The sequence below is a fragment of the Ailuropoda melanoleuca genome, chromosome 3 (assembly GCF_002007445.2).
Source record: "Ailuropoda melanoleuca isolate Jingjing chromosome 3, ASM200744v2, whole genome shotgun sequence".
Taxonomy (NCBI): Eukaryota; Metazoa; Chordata; class Mammalia; order Carnivora; family Ursidae; genus Ailuropoda; species Ailuropoda melanoleuca.
Genome location: NC_048220.1, coordinates 86,973,285 through 86,995,191, shown reverse-complemented (window position 1 = coordinate 86,995,191; position 21,907 = coordinate 86,973,285). Strand labels below are relative to the sequence as shown.

General features: G+C 49.3%; 1 protein-coding gene across 1 annotated transcript in view; it reads right to left on the bottom strand.

The window, feature by feature from the left end:
* Positions 1–6,208: 6,208 nt before the first annotated feature.
* Positions 6,209–21,907, bottom strand: part of SH3PXD2B (SH3 and PX domains 2B) — a 102,339-nt gene continuing 86,640 nt past the window's right edge. The window contains exons 12-14 of the mRNA XM_011221931.3: positions 20,723–20,772; positions 19,694–19,819; positions 6,209–12,490 (exon numbers count right to left, since the gene is read on the bottom strand). Of these exons, the coding sequence (XP_011220233.1) occupies positions 10,946–12,490; positions 19,694–19,819; positions 20,723–20,772 (1,721 nt within the window). The 3' untranslated portion in view covers positions 6,209–10,945. The remainder of the gene's footprint in view (positions 12,491–19,693; positions 19,820–20,722; positions 20,773–21,907) is intronic.

Genomic DNA, 21,907 nt, shown 5'->3' with positions numbered 1-21,907 from the left:
CCTTAAAAAATTAAACATAGAATTACATATGATCCAGCAGTTTCACTTCTTGGATATATACCCAAAAGGAATGAAAGCAGAGACTTAAACAGATATTTGTACACTCGTATACATGGCATGATTCATAATAGCTGAAAGATGGAAGCAATCCCAGTGTCCCCTGACAGATGAATAAATGAACACAACATGGTAGCAACATATAATGGAATATTATTCAGCCTTAAAAAGGAAGAAAATTCTGACATGACATATAGATGAACACTGAAGATGTTAAGTGAAGTAAACCAGCCATGAAAGGGTAAGTACTGTATGATTCCACTTAGATGAGGTTACCTGGAAGAGTTAAACTCAGAGGCGGAAAGTAGGATGGTGGTTAGCAGGGGGTGGGAAGAAGTGGAAATGGGAATTGTTTAATGAGCACAGGGTTTCAATTGGGGAAGAAAAAAAGTTCTGGAGATGGTGGTGATGATTGCACAACATAGTGAATGTACTTAATACCACTGAACTGTATGCTTAAAAATGGCAGAAATGATCATTATTATATTATGTGTATCTCACCATAATAAAAAGAATACATAGTGACAGTAGTTTGGCAAATCAATGTTCACAACAGCAAGGACCTGACCTGGTTCTCTGATCTCACCCAAGATGACACAGTAGCTGCTGTCATAGTTCCTAAGGCACGTGGCGTACCAGGCATCTGATCCTTCTAAGAGGGATGTCCTTGAGATTCTCCAAGTAAACACTGTTGTGGTCCCAAGATAAACACAGGAAGGAAAATCAACAAAATCTATAGTTCTTTCAAACTGAAGACCAAGTTAGCCTGGTTACTCTGCTGAAGATAGTAACTAACACGTACGATCCAAGTCAGATTCCTCAAATGTACGCATTATGGGGCACAAATTCAACTTAATGCGGTGAAATTCTGCATAGTGATTAAATTCTAGGATCTATAGCAGAATTTTCCAAAGTGTGTTCTATGGGATATTCTTAGATGTTACGTGAGAAAGAGAATTCTGTTATCAGGTACATTTTGGAAATTCTGGCTTACACCAGGGTAAACAGTTTCTTTGCTGCAAGATTCTCAGCGCCTTTAATGTGCTAGCGTGTGACAAGGATCTCCAAGGAGGGAGGCCTGGAGGATCCTTCTACAAGTGTCTGCCAAATGGGTTTGGCCACATGATGCTTTTTCATGATCATACGAGGGACTGATGTTCTATAAACACACTTTGGAAAACTTCCATTTAGAGAAAAGTAATAAAATAGAAGATGAATATAGACGAGACGAAGGATCGGCAGTATAGCCATCGGGCCTAATCCACGCAGCTGGGGATTTTTTCACAGAGCTAAGAATGGTTTGTACATGTTCAAACGATTACGTTTTAAATAGTTATATAAGTCCTTGCATAACATTCTAGTTTTGACTCTTGGCTCCCAAAGCCTGAAATATTTACTATCTGACTCTTGAAGGAAAAGTTTGCTAACTCCTGTCCTGGGCAATGAAAATATCTGAAGACTGTTAATTTTTTACTCTCCATAAAAACAATAATAATTATGTTGTGCTATAAAGTGCCTACTATGTGCTAGGCATACATTGTTTCCATTAATCTTCACAACTGTGTTGAGAAAGGCATTATTGTCCCCATTTTACAGGTGAGAATGCTAAGTATCAGAGAGGTCAAGTGTGTATTAGAGTCAGAACTCGAACCCGGGTCTGTTTAACCCCAGAGGCCATAATTGTTCCTTTGTCGGGGTTTTACAAAGTGGGGTCCACACATCCCAGAAGGTGGTTAAGACAAGTCACTGGAGTGTAGCTGTATTCAGAACTCTTGTTTTCCACCTGGATCTCCTGTCTTTCTTTCCCGTGTGTCTCCTTTACTACTCACACAGAACACTTTCCTTCTGATATTTCTGGTCACCAAATGTAGGGGTTCTTTCCCCACATCAAGCAATTCTCTGCAACACAAGCTGGGTGTCCAAAACTTAACTTGATTTTAACACTATCTACTTGGGGACAGTATCAGACACTGCAGACTAAGGGTTCAGTCCCACATGACTGTCCCCCACCCCTTCAGATGCTAACTGCAAGTATTCAGTCCCCAGGCTGCCTACAACTTCTGTCTGATTTGGCTACAAATCAGAGGTTTCCATGACCCCCTCCTCAGGTTCAATCAATTTGCTAGAGAGGCTCACAGAAGTCAGGGAAGCACTTACTTACATTTACCAGTTTATTAAAGGATATGATGAATAGCCAGAAAAAGAGATACATATGGTGAGGTCTGGGACGGTCCTGAGGGCAGGAGCTTCTGTCCTCACGGAGTTGGGGTGCAGCCCCCTCTGGGTGTGGGTGTGTTCGCCACCTTAGAATCTCTCTGAGCCCCATACTGTTGGGATTTTTACGGAGGCTCCCTCACGTAGACACGAATGGTCATTAACTCCATTTTGAGCCCCTCTCCTGTCTCAAGAGAACGGGGATGGGCTGAAGATGCCCAGCTTCCAATCAGGGCTTGGTCTTTCTGGTGACCAGCCCCCTCCGGGAGCCGTCCGGGAGCCCACCCAGAAGCACCTTATTGGAACAAGAGCTACTCCTGTCACCTAGGAAATTACGAGGGTTTCAGGAGCCTTGTGTCAGGAACTGGGGTCAAAGACCAAATATTAGAACAAAAGGGGCTCCTGGTGCTCTGGTCACTCAGAAAATTCTGGACGAGGGTTTCACGAGCTCTGTGAGGGGGTCTGGGGGCAGAGACCGATATAAATCTCTCATTATCTCACAGTAGTGAAAAATTACCACTTTTAATTATATATTTTTAGCTTATCCTTCACTTTTAATTATATACATATATTTTATTATTATAATATATAAAAACTACTATAATAAATTAGCTAAAATTAGCCTAATCAGTAGCTAATGGGCAGTTTTTAAGGAGCCCAACATATAGCTTGCCTTTCTCCACACCTGAAGTTAGAACTGAGAGAGACCAAAGGACCTGGGAGTTGAAAAACACAATGTCAGCTTTCTTCTTGAGAGAGCCATGAGAGAATCTGGCTTAGGTGAGCTGTGCAGCAGTCACGGGTTTCCTCAGCCTGGATTCCAGAATTAGACATGCTCCCTGAAAAGCTCAGGACTGCTTTTGTGGGGACTCCTTTTACCACTAAGCCTCCCGCTGACTGAGGCCAGGTGGAAGGGGTGCTCCCTGAGGACATCTGACCCCAAACAGGAGAGAAGGAGGCGTGTGCTATGCTCCATGGGCTCTTGCTTCCCTAGATATCAATCATCGCGAGAATTCCCTCTTCTCACCCAGGGAGAGAGAAGCCTGGAGTGTTCTTCTAGTGAGGCTCACGTGGAAGGGAACACCAAGCATGGAGTGTAAGAATTTACTCCCTAATAATAGAGTACATGATATATTCATTTAGTAACACATATATTTAGATACCACACATAGGCTAATTTTTTTTATTGATTATACTCAGTGAAAACAGTTTGATGATGACTACTGTAAACTATGCTGTACGAGTGTGGCCAAGTTCCATGCAGTTGAAAGGAAGCCAGAGAACAGTTAATTGTCGAATCTGGGCCCCCTGAGTCTGAAGAGGAGGTGAACCTAGGCTTTATTAACTTGCATTGGAGTGCTCTGAACACTGCTATTAATCTACCAATCTCTAAAGGAGAACTTGTTTATGAGGTAGAAAACAAATTGCATTCCTTCAGGCTATTTTCTGAAGTTTCCTACATGGGGCAATTTCACTACGGGGAAGCCCATTGGTATTGCTTCAAGTTAGACCAATAGCCAGTAGGAAAACTTGACGTTCATGAGCAGCTCTCCATTCACGGACGCATTTTGTACTGGCCATGCTGTGAATGCTAGCATTGAAGACTGGTTTGCAGTGAGGGGCAGAGTCACAGCTGGGGTCAGGGTGAGGAATCAGCTAAGGACGGTGGCTCAGACAGAATTTGAGGAAGAGAAGAATTATAGACTGACATTTTCCAGAATTTATGACACAAACCACTGCCCCTGCTAGATGATCTGTGAACAGTTTCACCATCAAGTCTGTTTGAGGAACCCACTATAAAAACCCGCCTGTCAGACGTTCACACTGCATGTTATTATATGAAGCTTTGAGATGTCTGGTGTGTCCACAGAACACTTATTTCAGAATATCGACGAACATTTGTTCTGGAAAACACACTTTGAAGAATGCTGAATGGGGGGGGATTGTAAGTTCGGAAGCTGTGATGGTCTATTAAGGTCACGGGCTTTGGAGTTAGATATCCAAGTTCATCCTCTTACTAGCTGTGACTATAGATAAACTTAATCTCTCGGACTATTAATTTCCATCCATAGAACAGGTATAATAATTCCTACCTAAAACTGTAGTGAAGGCTGAAGAGATAATATCTATAAGATACCCAGCCAATAGCTTGTATTCAACAGAAGTTAGACCTTTTCCCTTAATTATAGACTTAGGTGTTTGGAAGGGGAAGTATTTTTTTTTTTAAAGATTTTACTTATTTGACAGAGATAGAGGCAGCCAACGAGAGAGGGAACACAAGCAGGGGGAGTGGGAGAGGAAGAAGCAGGCTCATAGCGGAAGAGCCTGATGTGGGGCTCGATCCCATAACGCCAGGGTCACGCCCTAAGCCGAAGGCAGACGCTTAACCGCTGTGCCACCCAGGCGCCCCTGGAAGGGGGAGTATTTTTTGAATAAGATTTTGAATCTAGGAACTGACTGTATCAGGATGAGACAGGACTCATTTATCCCACACTAGGTCCCTCCCAAATGCTATTCAAACCCCATATCTGGCCATTTCTCAAGAGTGGAGTATGCAGACCACTTCCTCACAAGGTACTTTTAAAGGATGCAGATTTTTGCTGATTCTGAATTTCAGGGGCTGCAGCCCCGAAGTGTGGACTTCGACAAGCTCCCTGCTAAGTTGTACAGTCACTAAAATTTGAGAACCATTGATTGGGAGGCACAGGCTGCAAGATGGTGAGGAACCACAGCTGGACCAGATGGATACCAACTGGAGAAGAGATGGACATTAAACACCCTGGACTGGGACACAAACTGAGTCTTGGACACACAGATATACCATGACCCCTTAGAGGTCATGGTTAGGAGAGTGGGAGGGAACGTGTATAAAGGTGTGTGTGACAGCTGGATTGTGTTTGGCCTGGCATTTCTGAAACAGTATAAAGTATTAAGGGGATGGCGAATGTGCCAGTTCCAACTGAGACCTGAAGGCAATGGGTAAGCAGAGTCAGTCAGGTTTAGTTCCTGACCATGGTCCAGTTCCCATCCCATCCCATCCCATCCCATCCCATCCCATCCCATCCTGTGAGGGGACGGTCAGGTGCCCTTGCATACCTGCTCCAGGAATCCCATGTCGTTACCAGTTGTATTCTCATGAACGACCACAGTTAAGTTTGAAAGATTTGGGAGAAAATGCTCCTAAGCAGTGGGGGGGGGGGCAAGCACATCATGATTCTTCCTTCTTAGGGCAACAGAGATTAATACAGGAAGGACCATTATTCTTAAGCAAGGTCAGTCAGAAGGTCATTGCGTTCTTTGAAATCTTTCCTCCAAGTGACGATGAATACTGAATGTAAATTTCCCCCTTTGAGGTTCTCCTGCCCAGGGACTCTGCTGCTTCTAGTCTTCTCCCCCGAGCCAGGTGGGCGGTGGTGTCATTTAGTTTAATGATTCACCTGAGGCCAAGGAAGCTCCACGTTGGGGGATGGTTTGGCCTTGCCTCTGTCCTTGGGAAGTAATAACGCATCAGGCAATGCCCTCTACCTCCCAGGAACAGACGGCTTGAGCAGTCCCTGCAGCCCAACCATGACGGCACCGCTACCACACGCTCCCGCCCGGCAGAAGGCAACACCAGTGAGAGGTTCAAGACACCTTCCATGTGTGACGTCTCCCATCTTTAGGCACAGAGCTGAGAATGTGTGGGAGATACCCAGCGAATACAAGGACACTTTCCCGTAGTTTCTGGACACCGTAATTAAAGAATCAAGCTGCATTAGGACCCAGACAGAGGAGTCACCCCCTATTGTCCGAACAGCTCACCCAAGCTTCTGTTCTTCGATCCCCAAACTCAAACCCCAAAGGCCAGGGCACAAAGCTACGCACCTCTTCTTTAGCCAAATGAGATCCACAGACGCTGCATCTTCTCAATGAGGCTTGAAACCAGTCAAGCATTTTTATTTAAAAAAAAAAAAAGAAAGAAAAAAAGAGAAAGTCTAATGGTATATAGTCTATACATGCTACAGCTAATTGTTTGCCACCCCTCCCCCCTCACATTATATACCCTCATGTGTTTTTGTGTGTTAACAGGAAACAAAAGCCACCGCCAGAATTTGTCAGTTTGCCAAGAGGGTTTGAGGAGCGCCGTGACAGTCAGGGATCTCCAGCGTCACTCTGTGAGCAGACATGAGGTGGTGGGGCTGTCAGAGCCCCACTGTTCCTGAAGGGATCCACGAAATGGCCTAGTGACTCGGTGGTGATCAGAAGCAGGAAATGTGGGGACAGCTAAGGTGACCGTGGTTTACCATCTCCCCTGTACGAGCGAAAGGGGCATTACTAACAGTTACATGGGCACAAAGGCATAGGCAGGCACACACGGGGATAAACTATGGACACCTTAGCTGCGTTAGAATTGCTTATTGCTGTAACAAGCCTGGTGGGGGGCACCTCCTTTCGTACGTCTACAGAAGGTCTGAAAGTGAAGGCTACTGGCTGTGGCACTGGGTTTGGCCTCTTCAAGGACAACAGAAGTTGAGTCACTTGTCCTGATTGGCGCTGAGAAGCCTACTCTGGAGTAGAGGATAGAGATGGGAAGGAAAGAGGGAATGCTGACACATGATGAGGGTAGCACCAGAAACCAGACATCACCCCACAGAGCTGGCTGTGAGTCTGTGGGAAGAGTCTCAGCAGGTAGTCCGTGAGCAGGTGAAGACTGTGGAGCCTCTGGGTTTTAGCTCTGCAACTCCGGGACTGTCACAGGCTGTGGTCCGTGTAAAGGTCAGAACCTCAGTCAAGTTAGGAGCAATTCCTCCAGGCTAACACAGGGCATCTTACACCCTCAGGCCTCAATGCGAGCCAAGTTCCCACTCCTCCAGGCCACTAAGTTTGACATTAAGTAATCTTTGGTCTATCGTATGGTGTGGCTGGTTTGCACCAAAAGCTCTGGCAGAAGGGCCTGGACAACCAAAGGGGAGGGACAAGACTGCCAAGCATGGCTCAGGCTGTTATGTACCCACCACCACAGTCCGAAGAGAAGGGCGAGACCTCCCAGGGAGCAGCCTGACCCAACCCTTAGAGACTTGGGCAAAATGAAAAGAAGGGAGCCAAGCCACAAATGTTCCTATTCTTGATGCCGAGTTACCAGCTATTTGAGGGCAGGAACAACTTCTTCTCTATCCCACTCAGGGCTTTGTACTTGATACAGGCTGTATACACACTAGACTGTCCATGCCTCAGCCTAAGGACCTTCCAAAACTTGGGGAGATTCGGCACCTGCCGTCTACTGTGGCAAGTTTGGTGTCCTGTACTCCACCTGGTGAAGAGATCCCTAGTGGGCTCAGCAATGTTCTAAGGCCAAGAACTTTGCCTGAGGAATTGGTGACGTGGGGAGGCCTTGTGGTAGAGGCTTAAAGTGACTATTGGAAACACGGTAAGGGCTCCAGCAATTCCTCGGTGAGGTAGGGCATTAAAAGTGGTTCATGACAGAGCCCAGCTCCCCCATCTCAGCCTGGGACAATGACGTAAACCCACCAAATGGCAGAGATTGTGAGTGAAACATTTTTGCGAAAGCGTATTTTGCCAAGTGGTGATCCTAAAACTCAGATTTTCCAAAGATGTAGCGGCACGATAAGCTGTGGTTTTTACATGCCCGCCTTTTGGGCTGGCATTTGGCCTGTGACCTACTGCCATGGGTGATCATGGGGTGAAGGGAGTAGTAACCTAAGTTAATGAGGGAGGGTCACCTGCTTCCCTGGAAGTGCCCCGCACCTTCTGCTGCCGCTGGCAGAGGAAAAGTCACCCCTGGATTCAAGTCTCAGCATGGTCATGATTTGGATGAAACTGGGCATGTGACTTCACCCCGTGAACCTCAACTTTCTCCCCACAGCTCAGGCCTGATCCTATACGCCTCACAGGGTTGTCGTGAGGGTTAAGTGAGAAGAGGTTGCTGAAGCGCCAGGAACCCGCCTGGAGCTCGGCAGGGGAGTTGTGTCTGCGGCCTGGGACATTTTCTGTGGGCGGAGGCTCAGGGCAGTCTTGCACAGCCTCCATCAGTCACTCACAGAATGGCGGCCCCGGGGCTGGATGCTGTAAAGCTAAGCGGTCAGGCAAGGACAGCCAGGGAGAGCCACCAGCCACCAGACCCCCCGCTTCGGGTTGCTCACACAAGTGCCCACCACTGTGGCACACGGAGCCCGAGAGAGGAGTCCTCAGGCCATAGATGTGTCCTGAGCAAAGAATGGTGAACAGAGAGGAATGTGGCTTCAGTACCTTCAGTTCCCGTCAGAATAAAATAATAATAATAATAATAATGATAAAAAGACAAGTTCTTTCATTTGCAGGATCACTTCTGCCCACAGAAAGGTGGAACCAGTCTATTCCCATCCAGCTGACCTTCAGGAGGAAGGAACGAGGCCAAAGATAAACCCTTTGTGTGGAAGCAGCAAACAAAAACCATGGCTCTCAGAGCCAGGCAGGGAGCCACATGGATCCTGGTCTACCCGGCGCCTAGCACGTGGTAGGCGCTCACAAAATACTTGAAAAGGTCACAGAAAGCAGAGAGTGAATCAGAAAAAAAAAAAAAAAAAAAAAAGGCTGAGTTCTGTCTTTTGAAATGTAATCAAATCCTGCATAACAGTTCCATAAAAGCTGTTTAAGCCAAAGTGGGTCAAAAACTCTGGAAAAACATGCTATGCGCTTCCTTCCGAGTGAGGGGACCTCGAAGACGTGGGTGGCCCTCTCCCAGCCTCCCTGCTTCCCCTGACAGCCATCCTCCCCCATGGTTCTGGGCACAGGGCCAAGGGGCAAGTGGGCATTGCCAGAAGCACCTCAGGGCTCTGCCCCCGAGATCCTCGGGGATGGGGTTCACAGACCGACCGAAGAAGGAATAAAGATGCTACTGTGATCAGAGAATGCTCCTTTTCCTGTAGAAGCATCCAGAGTCCATGTGGCCATGGGGGGAGGGGAGAGCAGAAGAGCGCTGTCTGCACAGAAATCTTTGGCACTGCAAGCGGACGGTGGGTGTCCCCGGGAAGGCTGGCCCTGCGGTCCCCAAAGCGTCCCAGCAGATGAACACTGAACTGGAGATCTCTGAGCTGGATCCCCATTGGCAGGGCACGGTGGGATGAAGAGGGCTTCTGCCCTCTCACCCACCTCGCAGCCTGGTCCACGGGCGAGAACTCTGGGCTGGGAGCCACAAACCCTGGGTCCTGATTCTAATTCTGCCACGTCGCTGTGCCTCTGTGTGCCTCGGTGAACCGTATCTGTCCAAATGGAAGTGAGAGGACAGAGAGTGAGAGTGCACGGACAAAAAAGAAATAGGGAAAAGTACTCTACGAAGGCCAGAGAGGAGCGGGAAGCAGCAGCAATCTGTCTGTGGCCACCCAGCTGCTGGTCCTTGAGCCGTCAGGGCCCGTCGAGGGTGGCATGGGAGACTACCTCAGCTCCACAAGCTCTATCCCCCAGAGGGGGCACCCGCACAGCAGCAGGAACCAGGGCCCTGTGGCGACCGCCAGAGCTCTGGGTGTCCCCCCCACCCCCCACCACAGAGGAGAAGCTGTGGAGGGTGTGGGGCAGCCTTTGGTGTAAGCTGCAGCAGGTCAGAGGGGTGGTGGGTGGGGGAGTAGCCACCAATGCCCCCTCAGCCACACCACAGGCAAGCCACTTGGCCACCTGCTTCCTTTTCCCTGCCTGGGTAGCTTCCTACTGGGGGAAGGGCACAGGCATCAAAGTCAGGCCAGCTCGATTCAAGTCCTCTTTCCTCTTCTTCCTAGCTAGTGTGCCCTTGGGCACAGAGTCCGAGGTTCTTTGTCCATCAAATAGGTGTAATATCCCAAGAAAGGACTGATGTGAGGGTTAAAACGGGAACGTCAAGTGCCAAGGACAGAGTCTGGCACCTATTAGCTACTGAGCAAAGGGGTGCTCACAAGGGGCAGGGATTGTGAATGGCTCCTTTCAAACAAACTTTGAGATTCTTGCTCTATGGAGACAAAAGGGAAATGGCCCAAGGTGGGGTGGAGATTCCCATTTAAAAAGCCCTGCACAGGAAAGTGAAGCATGCTGGGGCTGGAAGCAGCCCTTTAGTATCTGTCGGGGTCCCAAGACAGAAGACGGGAGGCAGAATGGCTCAGTGGACCTTCAGGCCCACTCCTGGGGCAGCTGCATCTGGTTGAACCTGAGAGGCTCATGGGCCCAGAGCCTCGAGGAGGACATCTGTCTGGGACTGGCAATGGAGCCAGCTTCCAGGACATGGAATTCTTTCTGGTACCAAGCATTTTGGAAACGGAGTAAATGAAGTCCCTGGACTTTTAGAAACATGGAGAAGTTGGAGCCAGTTGTCACCGACTGGGTGGGGTGCCAACAATGAGACTGTTTCTGCAGTTTCCAGACAATGGGTTCTGATCTTGGAGGCCTTGAAGAGTCATAGTCCCTCTGCTAGGTGGCCTACAGAGGGTGGCAATGCCACTGGCCTTAAGGCAGGGATGCTGACTTGGAGAGGAAGCAGGGGCTGTGGCCTCCGAGCTTCCAGGGCATGCTGTGATGGGAGGCGCTCCTCTCCACCCAAGGGAGGGAAGAAACCACAGAACTCCAGTCTTCCTTCCTTTGAAGCTGCATGAAGGATGATAAATTAAGAGGCTTATTAAATATGTGGGTAGAGCCAGCAGGGGTGCACGGGACCTCCAGGCAGGAAAGGAGGCGGCTACGGCTTCTTTTTGAGATAGTTGGAAGGAATCCACCCTTCCCAGGAAGGGGCCCCGCTCAGGACCTGGCAGAACCACCAGCCGCTGCTGTTCTTTTCCCGGACCTCGAACACCGTCCCCTCCTGGAAGCTGCTGGTATCTCCGTCTCCTTCAAAGTTGGCCACCGCCACGTATAAAGAGTCCTTCAGGCCATCAGCGTTGGGGAAGGGGGCCGCCCCTACTTTCTCCCTGTTTTCTCCGATCTTGCCTACCATCCGTGGTCCTAGACCACCTTTGCCTCGCATGTCATCTTGGCCGCCTGAGGAGTTGGAAAGAAAAGGTTTGGCTTTAGGTGGGACCAGCAGGGCCCGGCCTGGGGCAGGAGCTGCCTTGCCTTCACTGGCTTCCCGCTGTGGCCCTCTGACCTCTGGGAGGGGCCTGGAGGATGAGGAGGTTTTCTTGGGGGGTGGTGGTCTCCGGGGAAGGACCACAGGTCTCTGCGGGGGAGCCTCTTGGAGAGGGGCGGGCACACTCTTAGGCACAGGATCTGTGGTCTTGGCTGGCCTCGGAGGGGCTCTGCAGGACATCTCCTTTGGGCTGAGCCCTTCCTGTTTGCCCGTCCTGTCCTGGGAGTGGCCAGGCCCGTCGCCTGGGAGGAAACTCCGGCTGAAGGCCACATCCTGGCCCCCCGCAGCCTGGTGGCTGCTCTCTCCATCCAGTAAGGGCTTCTCTTGGGACTTGGCAGGCCTCAGCTTGCTCCTAAGGTTGCAGATGTCCACTTGATCTTCGCCCTGAGGTGGCTCTGTCCTGGGGGAAGGAGCTGGTTTGGGCCTAACCTGAGGTTTGGACTTCAGGAAGGGATTTTGGGGAATAACTTCTGGCTTCTCCTCTGGTGGGTCGGCTTTGGATTTGGCAATGGGTCGGAGGTTGGGCTTCTTCACCTCCTTGGCCAATACCTTGTGGCCACACTCCAGCCCCATCTCGTTTTTCAGCTGGAACAACTTGCTCTTGTCAGGTTTGGGCTCTGGTTTCCTGCTGTCCCGGGCCGGGGGGGTGTGTTTGGTTGGAATCATTGGCAAAATCATGCCTGGAGGTTTGGGTGAAGAGCCTCTGAGCTGCTCCATCCTCTGCCGCTCCCTTTCCTGCAGCTCCCCCTCCGACTTGATGATGGATTCTTTCCGGGGAGGGAGGCTGGGCTTCTCCTCCAGGTCGGGGCTTGAGATCTCTTCGTAGCCGGCGCAGGAGGACATGTCGGAAGAGGCCTTCCTTAGGGCCTCCTTGCCACCCTTCCAGTCTTTGGACCATGGAATCCCAGAGTCCACGGCACCGTGTGGTGCATCGGGCAGGGGCCGGGAGGGGCCGATGGCCTCGCTGCCCGTGTTGTTCTCCATGGCTGCTACATCCCCCAGATGGAGCTGGGTCACCTCGTTGGGCAAGGGAGCCAGAAAGTTGGGTCTTGAGGCATTGCTGGTCTTCTTATACTTGTCAATGAAGGTTGCTGGGGCCCATCCTTCCTTATCTTCAATCTGAATGTACCACCAGCCACTCAAGTTCTTCTCGATCACCTGGAGAGGAGGAGAGAGGAGAGCACTTACTAGGTAAGGTCTCAGGGCCAGTTGACCAGAAAAGTCTGGGAGCACCTACAGTCTAGAATCCTTCTAGAATCTGTAAGCAGAGATTTTTCACTCAGCAGATTCCCAGACAATGGCTGGGGTGGACCATCTATGGAGACTTAACTGTGTATCAGAAACATCTTACGTGGGGGTAGGTTCTTGTCTAGTTTTGGATATCCCCCAAAGCAGTCCTGGAGACATGGACTTGGGTACAGGTAATTAATTTGAAAGGTGATTTCAAGAAGCACAAATAAGGAAATGGGAAAAGAGCCAATTATGAGGTTATTGTTCTGGGCCACTGGGATTTAACTGGCCAGGGACCCTCTGAGACCATGCAGACTCATCCCAACTGGGGGATGGGGACATTTAACTTTGGATTCCTAGTCCTTGGCCCCCCTGGGGCATGAATCCCCCTGGCCTTTCCGGGCAGGTGCCCTCAGGCAGGTGGAGGAGATGGGAGGCTGTCAGATGCAAGGACCTGGTGTAGCTGCAGGTCAACTCGGGTGGGTCGGGACGCAGGGCAGGCCACCAGCAGTGTCTGCTATGTCTCTAAAGAAGCACAAGGCAAACTCCACACAGCCAAAGCTAGCCTTGATCGTGGCTCTTTTGGTTGAGCACCAGACAATGCAGTTGGCTGGTGTTTAGAGGCCACGAAGCATGAAAAATGCATACCCTTAAACATGGGACTCACACTCAGCTTGTGTTTAGATAGAGGGGAACCCCTGCCGATGAAGGCAAAAGAAACTTTCATCTTATCTCCTTCTCCCTCTGTGATATACAACCATCGGATGGAATCACCCACGACATTTAAGATCGTATGTTTCCCATCTCCTCTCTGTTCGGTACTGTATGGCTGAGTTGACTGAAAGCTGTGTCTGTTGCATGTTACAGGCCGAACTGTGTACCCTTCAAATTCATATGGTGAAGCCCTAACTCCCATATCTTAGAATGTGATTGTATGTGGAGATGGAACCTTTTAAGAGGTAATTAAATCATAATGAGGTCCTATGGGTAGGCCCTGAGCCAACAAGACTGGTATGCTTGTAAGAGGAGATTAGGACACACAGATCATACAGAATGAGGGACGACCACGTGGGAACACAGCAAGAACGCAGCTGTCTCTCAGCCAAGGTGAGAGGCCTCTCGAGACACCAAACCTGCTGACACTTTGATCTTGGACTCCCACCTGCAAAACTGTGAGGAAATAAATCTGTTGTTTAAACCACTCAGCCTGTGACATTGTGCGACGGCAGCCCCAGCAAACTAACACACTGCGATTCCCTGGCAGGCTCCGTGCGTAGGAGATCTGATGAATGCTTGCAACCGCATTATGAGATGGGGATTATCGTCCCATTTTACAGATGCAGAACCGCAACTGAGGAACTGGCAGGGGGTCATGTGGAAAGTTAATGGTGGAGGCGCGAGTCAAAGGCAGGTCGGTGGGTTCCAGGGTCCGAGCCTTTACCATTACTCGACCATGCCTGGGCAAGGGGACCTGCCTCGGGAGGAGCCGTGCTTGAGGAGGGAAAGTGCTGGGGGCAGAGGGGGCCGTGGGTGAGGTCCTGCCACTGCCCCCCTCCGCCCAGCCCAGCTGGAGAGGAACAGCAGCCGCAGGCCCAGTGCAGGAGGCAGAGGCTGGGCTCTGGGGCCTGCAGGCTGGGTTCCTGCTCTGTCTCCACCTTTTGTTGCCTGCATGGCCCTGCGTAAGCTGCATGCCTGAGATTCCACAGCCTGAGATGCGGAGGCTGGCGAGAACAGTAACACCCACTCGCAGGAATTTCATGATGACCACATAAGTTAATGCAGACAATAGCCCTCGGCAGATGCTGAAAGGTAAATGTTCCCTATTATTAAATTACAATGCAGCTCACTGACAGGGCAGGATGCATATGACAGGTGTATACTTAACATGTCCCACTGGTTTCCCAGAAAGGGTACTGACAAATGCCAGCCTTTTACGTGACGGTGACCAGTGTCTCAAAAACACTCAGTAGCTCTGGTAACAAAGTGATTCTGGGCATACAAGTCACTGACGGCACGTCCATGAATTCAACAATTCAAAGTGTGTATGTGAGAAAATGAAAATAGGACAAAAATCACAGTGAAATATATGAAAGAGGGTTTGCAAAGCTTACACTCTATGCAAATACTACGGCAGAAGCTCTAAACATTTGTGTTCTTGGTCACGGTTCATGGGAGTTTTCATTTACTAGAGAGAAGCCAAGAACTATTACGCATAAAAGCAAATGCCAAATCACAAGAATGGAGAGGAAGGAAAAGAGCCTGGGCTTTAAAACCAGAGACACTTGGGTTCAAATTCCAGCTCCACCCCTCACTCGCTATAGAACCTTGGGCTATTGGCCTAACCTCTGTTTGTCTTGGGTACCTCTGTAAAATGGGCTGAAGATCTCAACCTCTTGGGACTTCTGTGAAGGCCAGTTACCACGTAGGTATCATACTAGAAGGTATCTATACCAGCACCACCATCATCGTTCTCATCAACACGTGTTTTGAACATGTAATAGACCAGGTAGGGAACTAGGGTGTTCCTAGTAGTTCCAATGCTAGACTGCGGTGGCTCCATTAATGAACTCTGAAGGCTAAGACGAGATTGAAATGAACCAGGAAGCAAAAGCGGAAAGAGGAAACTATTAGCAAGTACAGAATTGCTCATGAGAAAAGAATACCTGGTAAAGCCAAACGCTTTAGTGGCAGCTCCTTCCCACTCGGGTCCCTCAAGCTACCACTGGCAGAGCCACGGGCTGACATCATAGAACGAGCCGCAGAGAAGTTTCAAGGTTCGGTTCAAAGAATGTTGGGTATGTGAGCTCTTTATTGGATCAGCTTTAGCAAAGAGAGACAGGATAAAGCCAGAAATAAAAAAGGGGACTGGTTCTAGTTGAAGTGGGGATGGGGCCAGGAGGGAGGCTCCCAACGTCCGCAGAAAGCCCCAGGGACCCATGAGCTCTCTGCTGCACGCAGAGTCAGCCCTCGGCTTCACGGCATTGTCCACGACACCCCGAGCTGCCCTTGGCTGATTTCAGAACATTCTGAGCCAAGGAGCGGTGATGCCTATCGGCAAATGTTCAGATTGCCAGCATGCTTGGAACAATGGTGTGTGTTTGTACAAAATGCTGGAAACTCATTGTCTTAAAGGAGAAGGTGGTTTTATCGTGTTTTTCAGTGCTCTGAGAAAAAAAGAAACACAAAAGTTTATACTATGTAAGTTGGACTTCTGGTTTCCACATGAGAGAGAGAGTGAATAGCAGCTTCCCCTTTATGCAACAAATCCAGGGAAATAAATGAATACAAAGCCCAGCTCAGAAGGAGGACGTGGGGTGGGGGGAAGGTAGTGGACCAGGAATTGTGAGGACTCACAGATAGACAGAGCAGTAGAGGGAGGCTGTGGCCCAGGACTGCTGCAGGGGTGCCTGCTACAAAAGGTGGAGGAGGGCTGAGGCCCCCCACCCCCGGAGTTCAAGGTGGTGGAACCCTGGTATAGGGAGGTGCAGGAGAAGGTGACGGGGAATTACCTGACACACCATGGCAGAAGCAGCCAGGCTGGGTGACCTCTCATGCCCCTTATCCCACTCTAATAGGGCAGACAGAATAAAGAAGGTGATTGCTCACAAGTGCATGCAGTGAATGTGAGAGCTTGGATCAGAGACACCCAACACTGTTCAGTGGCTGGCTCAGAAGTCCCCCACCTGGCGCTGAAACCCACGGCAGGTGTCCAGCACCTTGGGTACACGCTGGGCTGTCTGACTGTCTGCTGCCTCGTCCTGCGCAGCCCAAGGCGAGTACTAACATCATGAGAAGAACTGAAATAAACACCAAACACCACGGCAAAGGACATACAACTGAGAAAAGGATAATGCACCGTAATAACGGGACCTTAAAGTCAACATATTTAGTATCCTTAGAGAGGTACGGAAGGGCACCACGTTCATAAAAGAACAGGCTACGCTGAAACAAGAACAGGAGACCCAGAAGAGGAATCGGTAAGAGCTCTCAGATGTGGAAATTACAACAGCTGAGATGAAATCAGCGATGAACTCAATTGGTAAGGAGCAGACAAATGAGCCAGAAGGCGAAGCAGAACGCAGCATAAAGGCACAAAGATGGAACATGTGAAAGAAAAGTTAAGAGATGTGGAGAATAGGGCCAGAAGCTTGCATAGCTGTGTAATAATAACTGCCCCAGGAGGAAAGAATAAAGAGAGTGGAGGGACGCAATATTTGCAAAAGTAGAAGTGGGGAATTCTCGGGGAAGATCTCCTGAGGCCTCGATCGAAAAGGCCCACCACATGCTGAGCAGGGTAAAAATAAAGAAAGTCACACTGAGACACACTTCAGTGAAATTCCAGCATATTAAAGACAATGAGGAACTCCTGAGAGAATTGGAGAAATGGCAGATACCGAACAAGAGAACAAGACTCAGGTAGGTAGTGGCTTCTGACTGGTAGTACTGGATGTGGAAGAGAACACAGTGCTCTGTTCAAAGTGCTGAGGGAGGGGCCCCTGGGTGGCTCAGTCGTTAAGCGTCTGCCTTTGGCTCAGGAAGTGATCTCTGTGTTCTGGGATCGAGCCCCACATCGGGCTCCTCTGCTGGGAGCCTGCTTCTTCCTCTCCCACTCCTCCTGCTTGTGGTTCCCTCTCTTGCTGGCTGTCTCTCTCTCTGACAAATAAATAAATAAAATCTTAAAAAAAAAATAAAAACAAAAAAACCCGAGCGCTGAGGGAAGAGGACTTTAAATTTGGAAGACAAAACCCAAACAGTCACTGAAGAAAGAGGGGAAAACCACATGATGGTTTTCCATGATGTCAAGAAAGCAAGTACAGGGGCACTTGGGTGGCCCAGTCAGTTAAGCATCTGCCTCATGATCAGGTCATGATCCCAGGGCCCTGGGATTGAAGCCCACATCGGGCTCCCTGCTCAGCGGGGAGTCTGCTTCTCCCTTTCCCTCTGTCCCTCCCCTCTATTTGTGCTCTCTCACTCTCTCTCTCAAATAAATAAAATCTTAAAAAAAAAAAAAAAGCAAGCATGTACAGAAGTGAAGGACTGCCCTCAGCTAAAGACTGAGACATATGGCCCCAGAGAAGCCATACAGGGCAGGGAAGGGAAACCAGTGTGAATCAGGGAAGGCTTCCCAGAGGAAGCAAGGATTTGAAGAATGAGCTGGATTTTGAGATGCCAAGTTCAGTTCAAAAAATGACCTTGAGTGCCTTCTATGAGAAGGCAGGTGGAGCGCTGGGAGGTGGGTTAAAGCAAGGTCATTCCTGGCAGAGAAAGTAAGAGAGCTGGGGAAGGGCCAGCTTGACCAGCAGGGGATCGCAGAAAAGCAACAAGCACAGGCTTTGTTTGGAGGAAAACCTTGGAGGTGAAAAGATGTTGGAGAGAAGGGACATGTTTCATGTGAGAATTGGATGTATAAGTTTTACGGCAGCAAAATGGGGTCACTGGGCGTAGAATGATCTTGTAGCACAGGCAAGATGCCTTGTGAGTCCTCTCTGTAGATCTCAAGTTGGGAAGGTCAGAATTGGGAAAAAGGGCAGGAGAAACAGATAAGAAGCCTTTTAGAACTCTGTGGGCATTTCTGCTTGCCCCTCAGACTGTTGACACAGACCGGGATTTGCATTTTATAAAAATTAGTTTGAGAGGCTTTAGCTCAAGCTCTTTAAACCTCCCTGAAAACAGCCCTCCTTGAATGGACTGAAAGACACTTGGCTTGACGCCGACAAGCTTCTGGAGAGGCCTGTGCTGAATCAATGGTGCTGAGGCCCAGGATACACCTTTAGGAAGCTACCTTCTGCTGAGCTGACTGGGCAGGAGGTGTCAGGGCTAGAGGGAAAGCAGTGGGGGCTTTGCAGATCTCTTAGAGAGTGACTGAAGACCCTCAGGGCATACCACACTTACGCACTGATGCAACAGTCATCTATTTACTCCTACTTCCTTCAATCATCCCCACATTCATTCCTACAGCACCGACTTACTGAGCACCTATTGTGGACCAGCCTATGGGTAGGAATGAAGAAGACACTCCCTGGCCGCCTGAATGCTAAGCAGGAGGCTAGTGGGGAGACAGATTTTCATCGGTTCAACAACATTTCTTGCAAACCTACCCCGTGCCAAGCACTGTGCCAGCTGTAAGGATACAGGAGTGAAAAACAGATATGGTCTCTACCATCCTCCTGAAGTTCCCAAGTGCCCATCAGGTCCATAACAGTAGGGTGTTAACACCCCTCGTTCAAATCTGAAGACAGGGGTCCAAATCCTGGCTCTGCCACATTTTAGCTGTGTGATTTTAGACAGCACCTTTCTTCGTGAGCCAAAGCTTCGTCATCTGAAAAATGGGGATTGTGAATGGTCCTGCCTTGCAAGAGTAAAGGATTAAGAGAGATACTGAAGGGGAAGTGCTGAGTTCAGTGCCTGGCACCTAACTGCTCCACCATTACTTACAGGCTCTCTGGGAAACATCGGAAACAGCCTCAAGCTCTAACTCTATGAGGAAAGAAAAGAAATGGAAGGAGAGAAAGGGTTTATGTTGGCCTTTGTGCAGAAACGGAGCAGATATGCAAAGGAGTAGGAAGAAAAGGAGAGAGAGGCAAGAAGGGAAGTAGGTGGTGATAAAAACAGAATACAAGGCAGTCACAAAGATCACATAGTGTATGATTCCACTTACATGAAATGTCCAAAACAGGCAAAGCTATAGAGACAGAAAGCAGATTAGTGATTGCCTAGGGCTGGGGGCAGGGGGGGATTGAGGGGAGACAGGGAGTGACAGTAAATGTGTACAGGGTTTCTTTTTCGAGTGATGAAAATGTTCTAACACTGAATGTGGTGATGGTTGCACAACTCTGTAAATATACTAGAAACCATATGATTGTATAATTTAAATCAGTGAATTGTATGGTGTGAATTATACCTCAGTAAAGCTGTCACAAAGAAGGGCAAGAAGGAAGGGGGGGAGGGAGGAAGAAAGGAAGGAAGGAAGGGAAAAAAGAAAGAAAAGAAAAGAAAGCAAAGACAAGAAAGCAAAGAAAAAAGGAAAAAAGAAAGAGAAGTAGGAGGTGAGAGGAGAGAAATGAGAGAAGCAGGAGATGGTACCATGGCGCAAGAATCACAAGTAGGCAAAAGGACACCAGGTCCACTCACCTCGACCTTCAAACCCGCCTGGAAGCTGATGCCATCAGGGATGGTTGTCTGGAACTCGGCAATGGTGTAATACTCTTCCTCCACTTGGGGTGGAATGGGAGGCTTGGGCAGGTTGAGACCTCGAGGCTGGCACAATTAAACACAGTGCTAAATCCAGGGTAAATCCGTTACCATTGGCTGAAGGGGGGAGGCGCTAAGGGACTGGGGCACACAATTACCCTTGAGGGATGCTGCTGGAGCCATTTGGATTCTAAGCAACAAAACATAGAGGACCGCTCAGATCATTATCTCCTAGATGGGTCACTGGGGCCGTCAGCTTCAGAGCAAGGAGAAACATTGGACATTTACCTACAATCATGAAAATCTGGGACAGGACAATAGTCTCTGAACTCAACAGGCAGCAAGAGTTGGGGAAAGAACACAGATTTGCAGGTCAGACCCATCTGGGTTGGAAATACTGCTTATGTGTGTTGTACGCCTTTGGGCAAATTGCTTCCCTTCTGGAGCCTCTGTTTCATCTCCTGTAGAATGGGGAGCTACCTGGTGGGTCACTGCAAGCATTCACTAAGTTAATGTCATGAAGCACCCAGCACATTGCACGGCACCCAACTGGTGCTCAATAAATGGTAGAAGGCTCATTTTTCAAAGTATTGGTTAGAAAGGTACCTGAAGAATGAAAAACAGAGTTTGATAGTAAATTACCAGAATGGCATCACGAACAATATTTGTGCCTCATCCCAGCTTTGGTTTCAAGTTAACCTTCTTTGAGAAGACTGATGGAAGATAAAGCAAAGTGGGCTCGGGAGGCAGAGAGTATGTCTGAGACGTAACTGTCCCAAAGCCATAGGTAGCTTGCTTCCCCCCAGGGACCCTAGGCTTTGCCCCATTGCTGGGACCAGCACTCCTACAGCCTGCTTCCCGAGGCAGCTGTGTAGAGAGGAAAGACAGCGTTTCTGGAAAGGGCAAGGTGGGTGTGAAGGGCCCGCTTCAGGTCAGGGGCTGGCTTCCCGGCAGCACCGGTCCACTTACTATGGTCATATCCCGGCGAGGAGGTGGTCTCTGCCTCATCTTGGGTGATCCTATAAAGAGACAAGATCTTATGGCGCACACGTGCAGAATCCTACAGACGCGATTCCTGAGAGGGAGCTCAGGAAAGATTCGTTCTGTCCTGCCCAGGACCCAGCATCACACTCTGGGCAGGTATTAGTGAGCTGCTGAGACCCTTCTCATGGGAAGGAACAGCCTGACTGGGAAGGGGCTGCTCAGACTTGGCTCGGGACCCTCAGGACTGCCCATGTGCTGGAGCGACATGAAGCTTTCCACGGAGGCCGGAAAGGGTGGGCTTCAGTAGAACACGGAGGTTGGCTTGCCACCAGTCATCTGACTCTGACCCATAAACCCCATAGGTAGAAGGGGGATAATGTTGGCCTCCCAGGAGCAGTGGCGGAGATGAAAGTCAACGGTACGTACCAGGCGCTTGGCACCTGGAGGGCGTGCAGTATTGAACAATACATAAACAGAACCAAACAAACTCGGACGGCTGACATCAGGGGTTTTTGCTCTGGAATTGGGTTGCCCTTGCTCTGGGTCTCAGGGTCAAGAGGATGACTGCAGGGGTCCGGGCTCCTGGCTCAAAGCAGAGCGAGTGTCACCCCATGAGCTGGCTCAGCCCTAGTTTGGCAGCTGGGACGTGGAGAGGACTGATAATCTCTTAAATACCCACCTCCTCTGTTGGAATTCAACAGCAACAGAGTTTTAGCCAGATACTTAGCGGCTACATAAAGACTGGTGATGGGTAGTAAGGAGGGCACGTATTGCATGGTGCACTGGGTGTTATACGCAACTAATGAAGCATCAAACTTCACATCGGAATCCGGGGATGTACTGTATGGTGACTAACATAATATAATAAAAAATCATTAAAAAAAAAAAAGTGAGAAGGACTGCAAGATCAGACAAGAAAAAAAAAAAAAGACTGCATTTCTCAGACTCCCTTGCAGCTAGGTATTGCCCTGTGACTTAGTTCTGGCCAGTGGGACATGACAGAGGGCAAAGTGTGTAGCTTTGGGTCAAGTCCTCTACTTTCCCCCACCTTCTTCATTGGCTGGACGAGTGGGGTGCTATCTTGGACCAGAAAGATGAGGGCAACACAAGACAGATATCATGTAACAAGACCCCTGACTCATGAAGCTGCCACAGGAGCTCTGGACACAG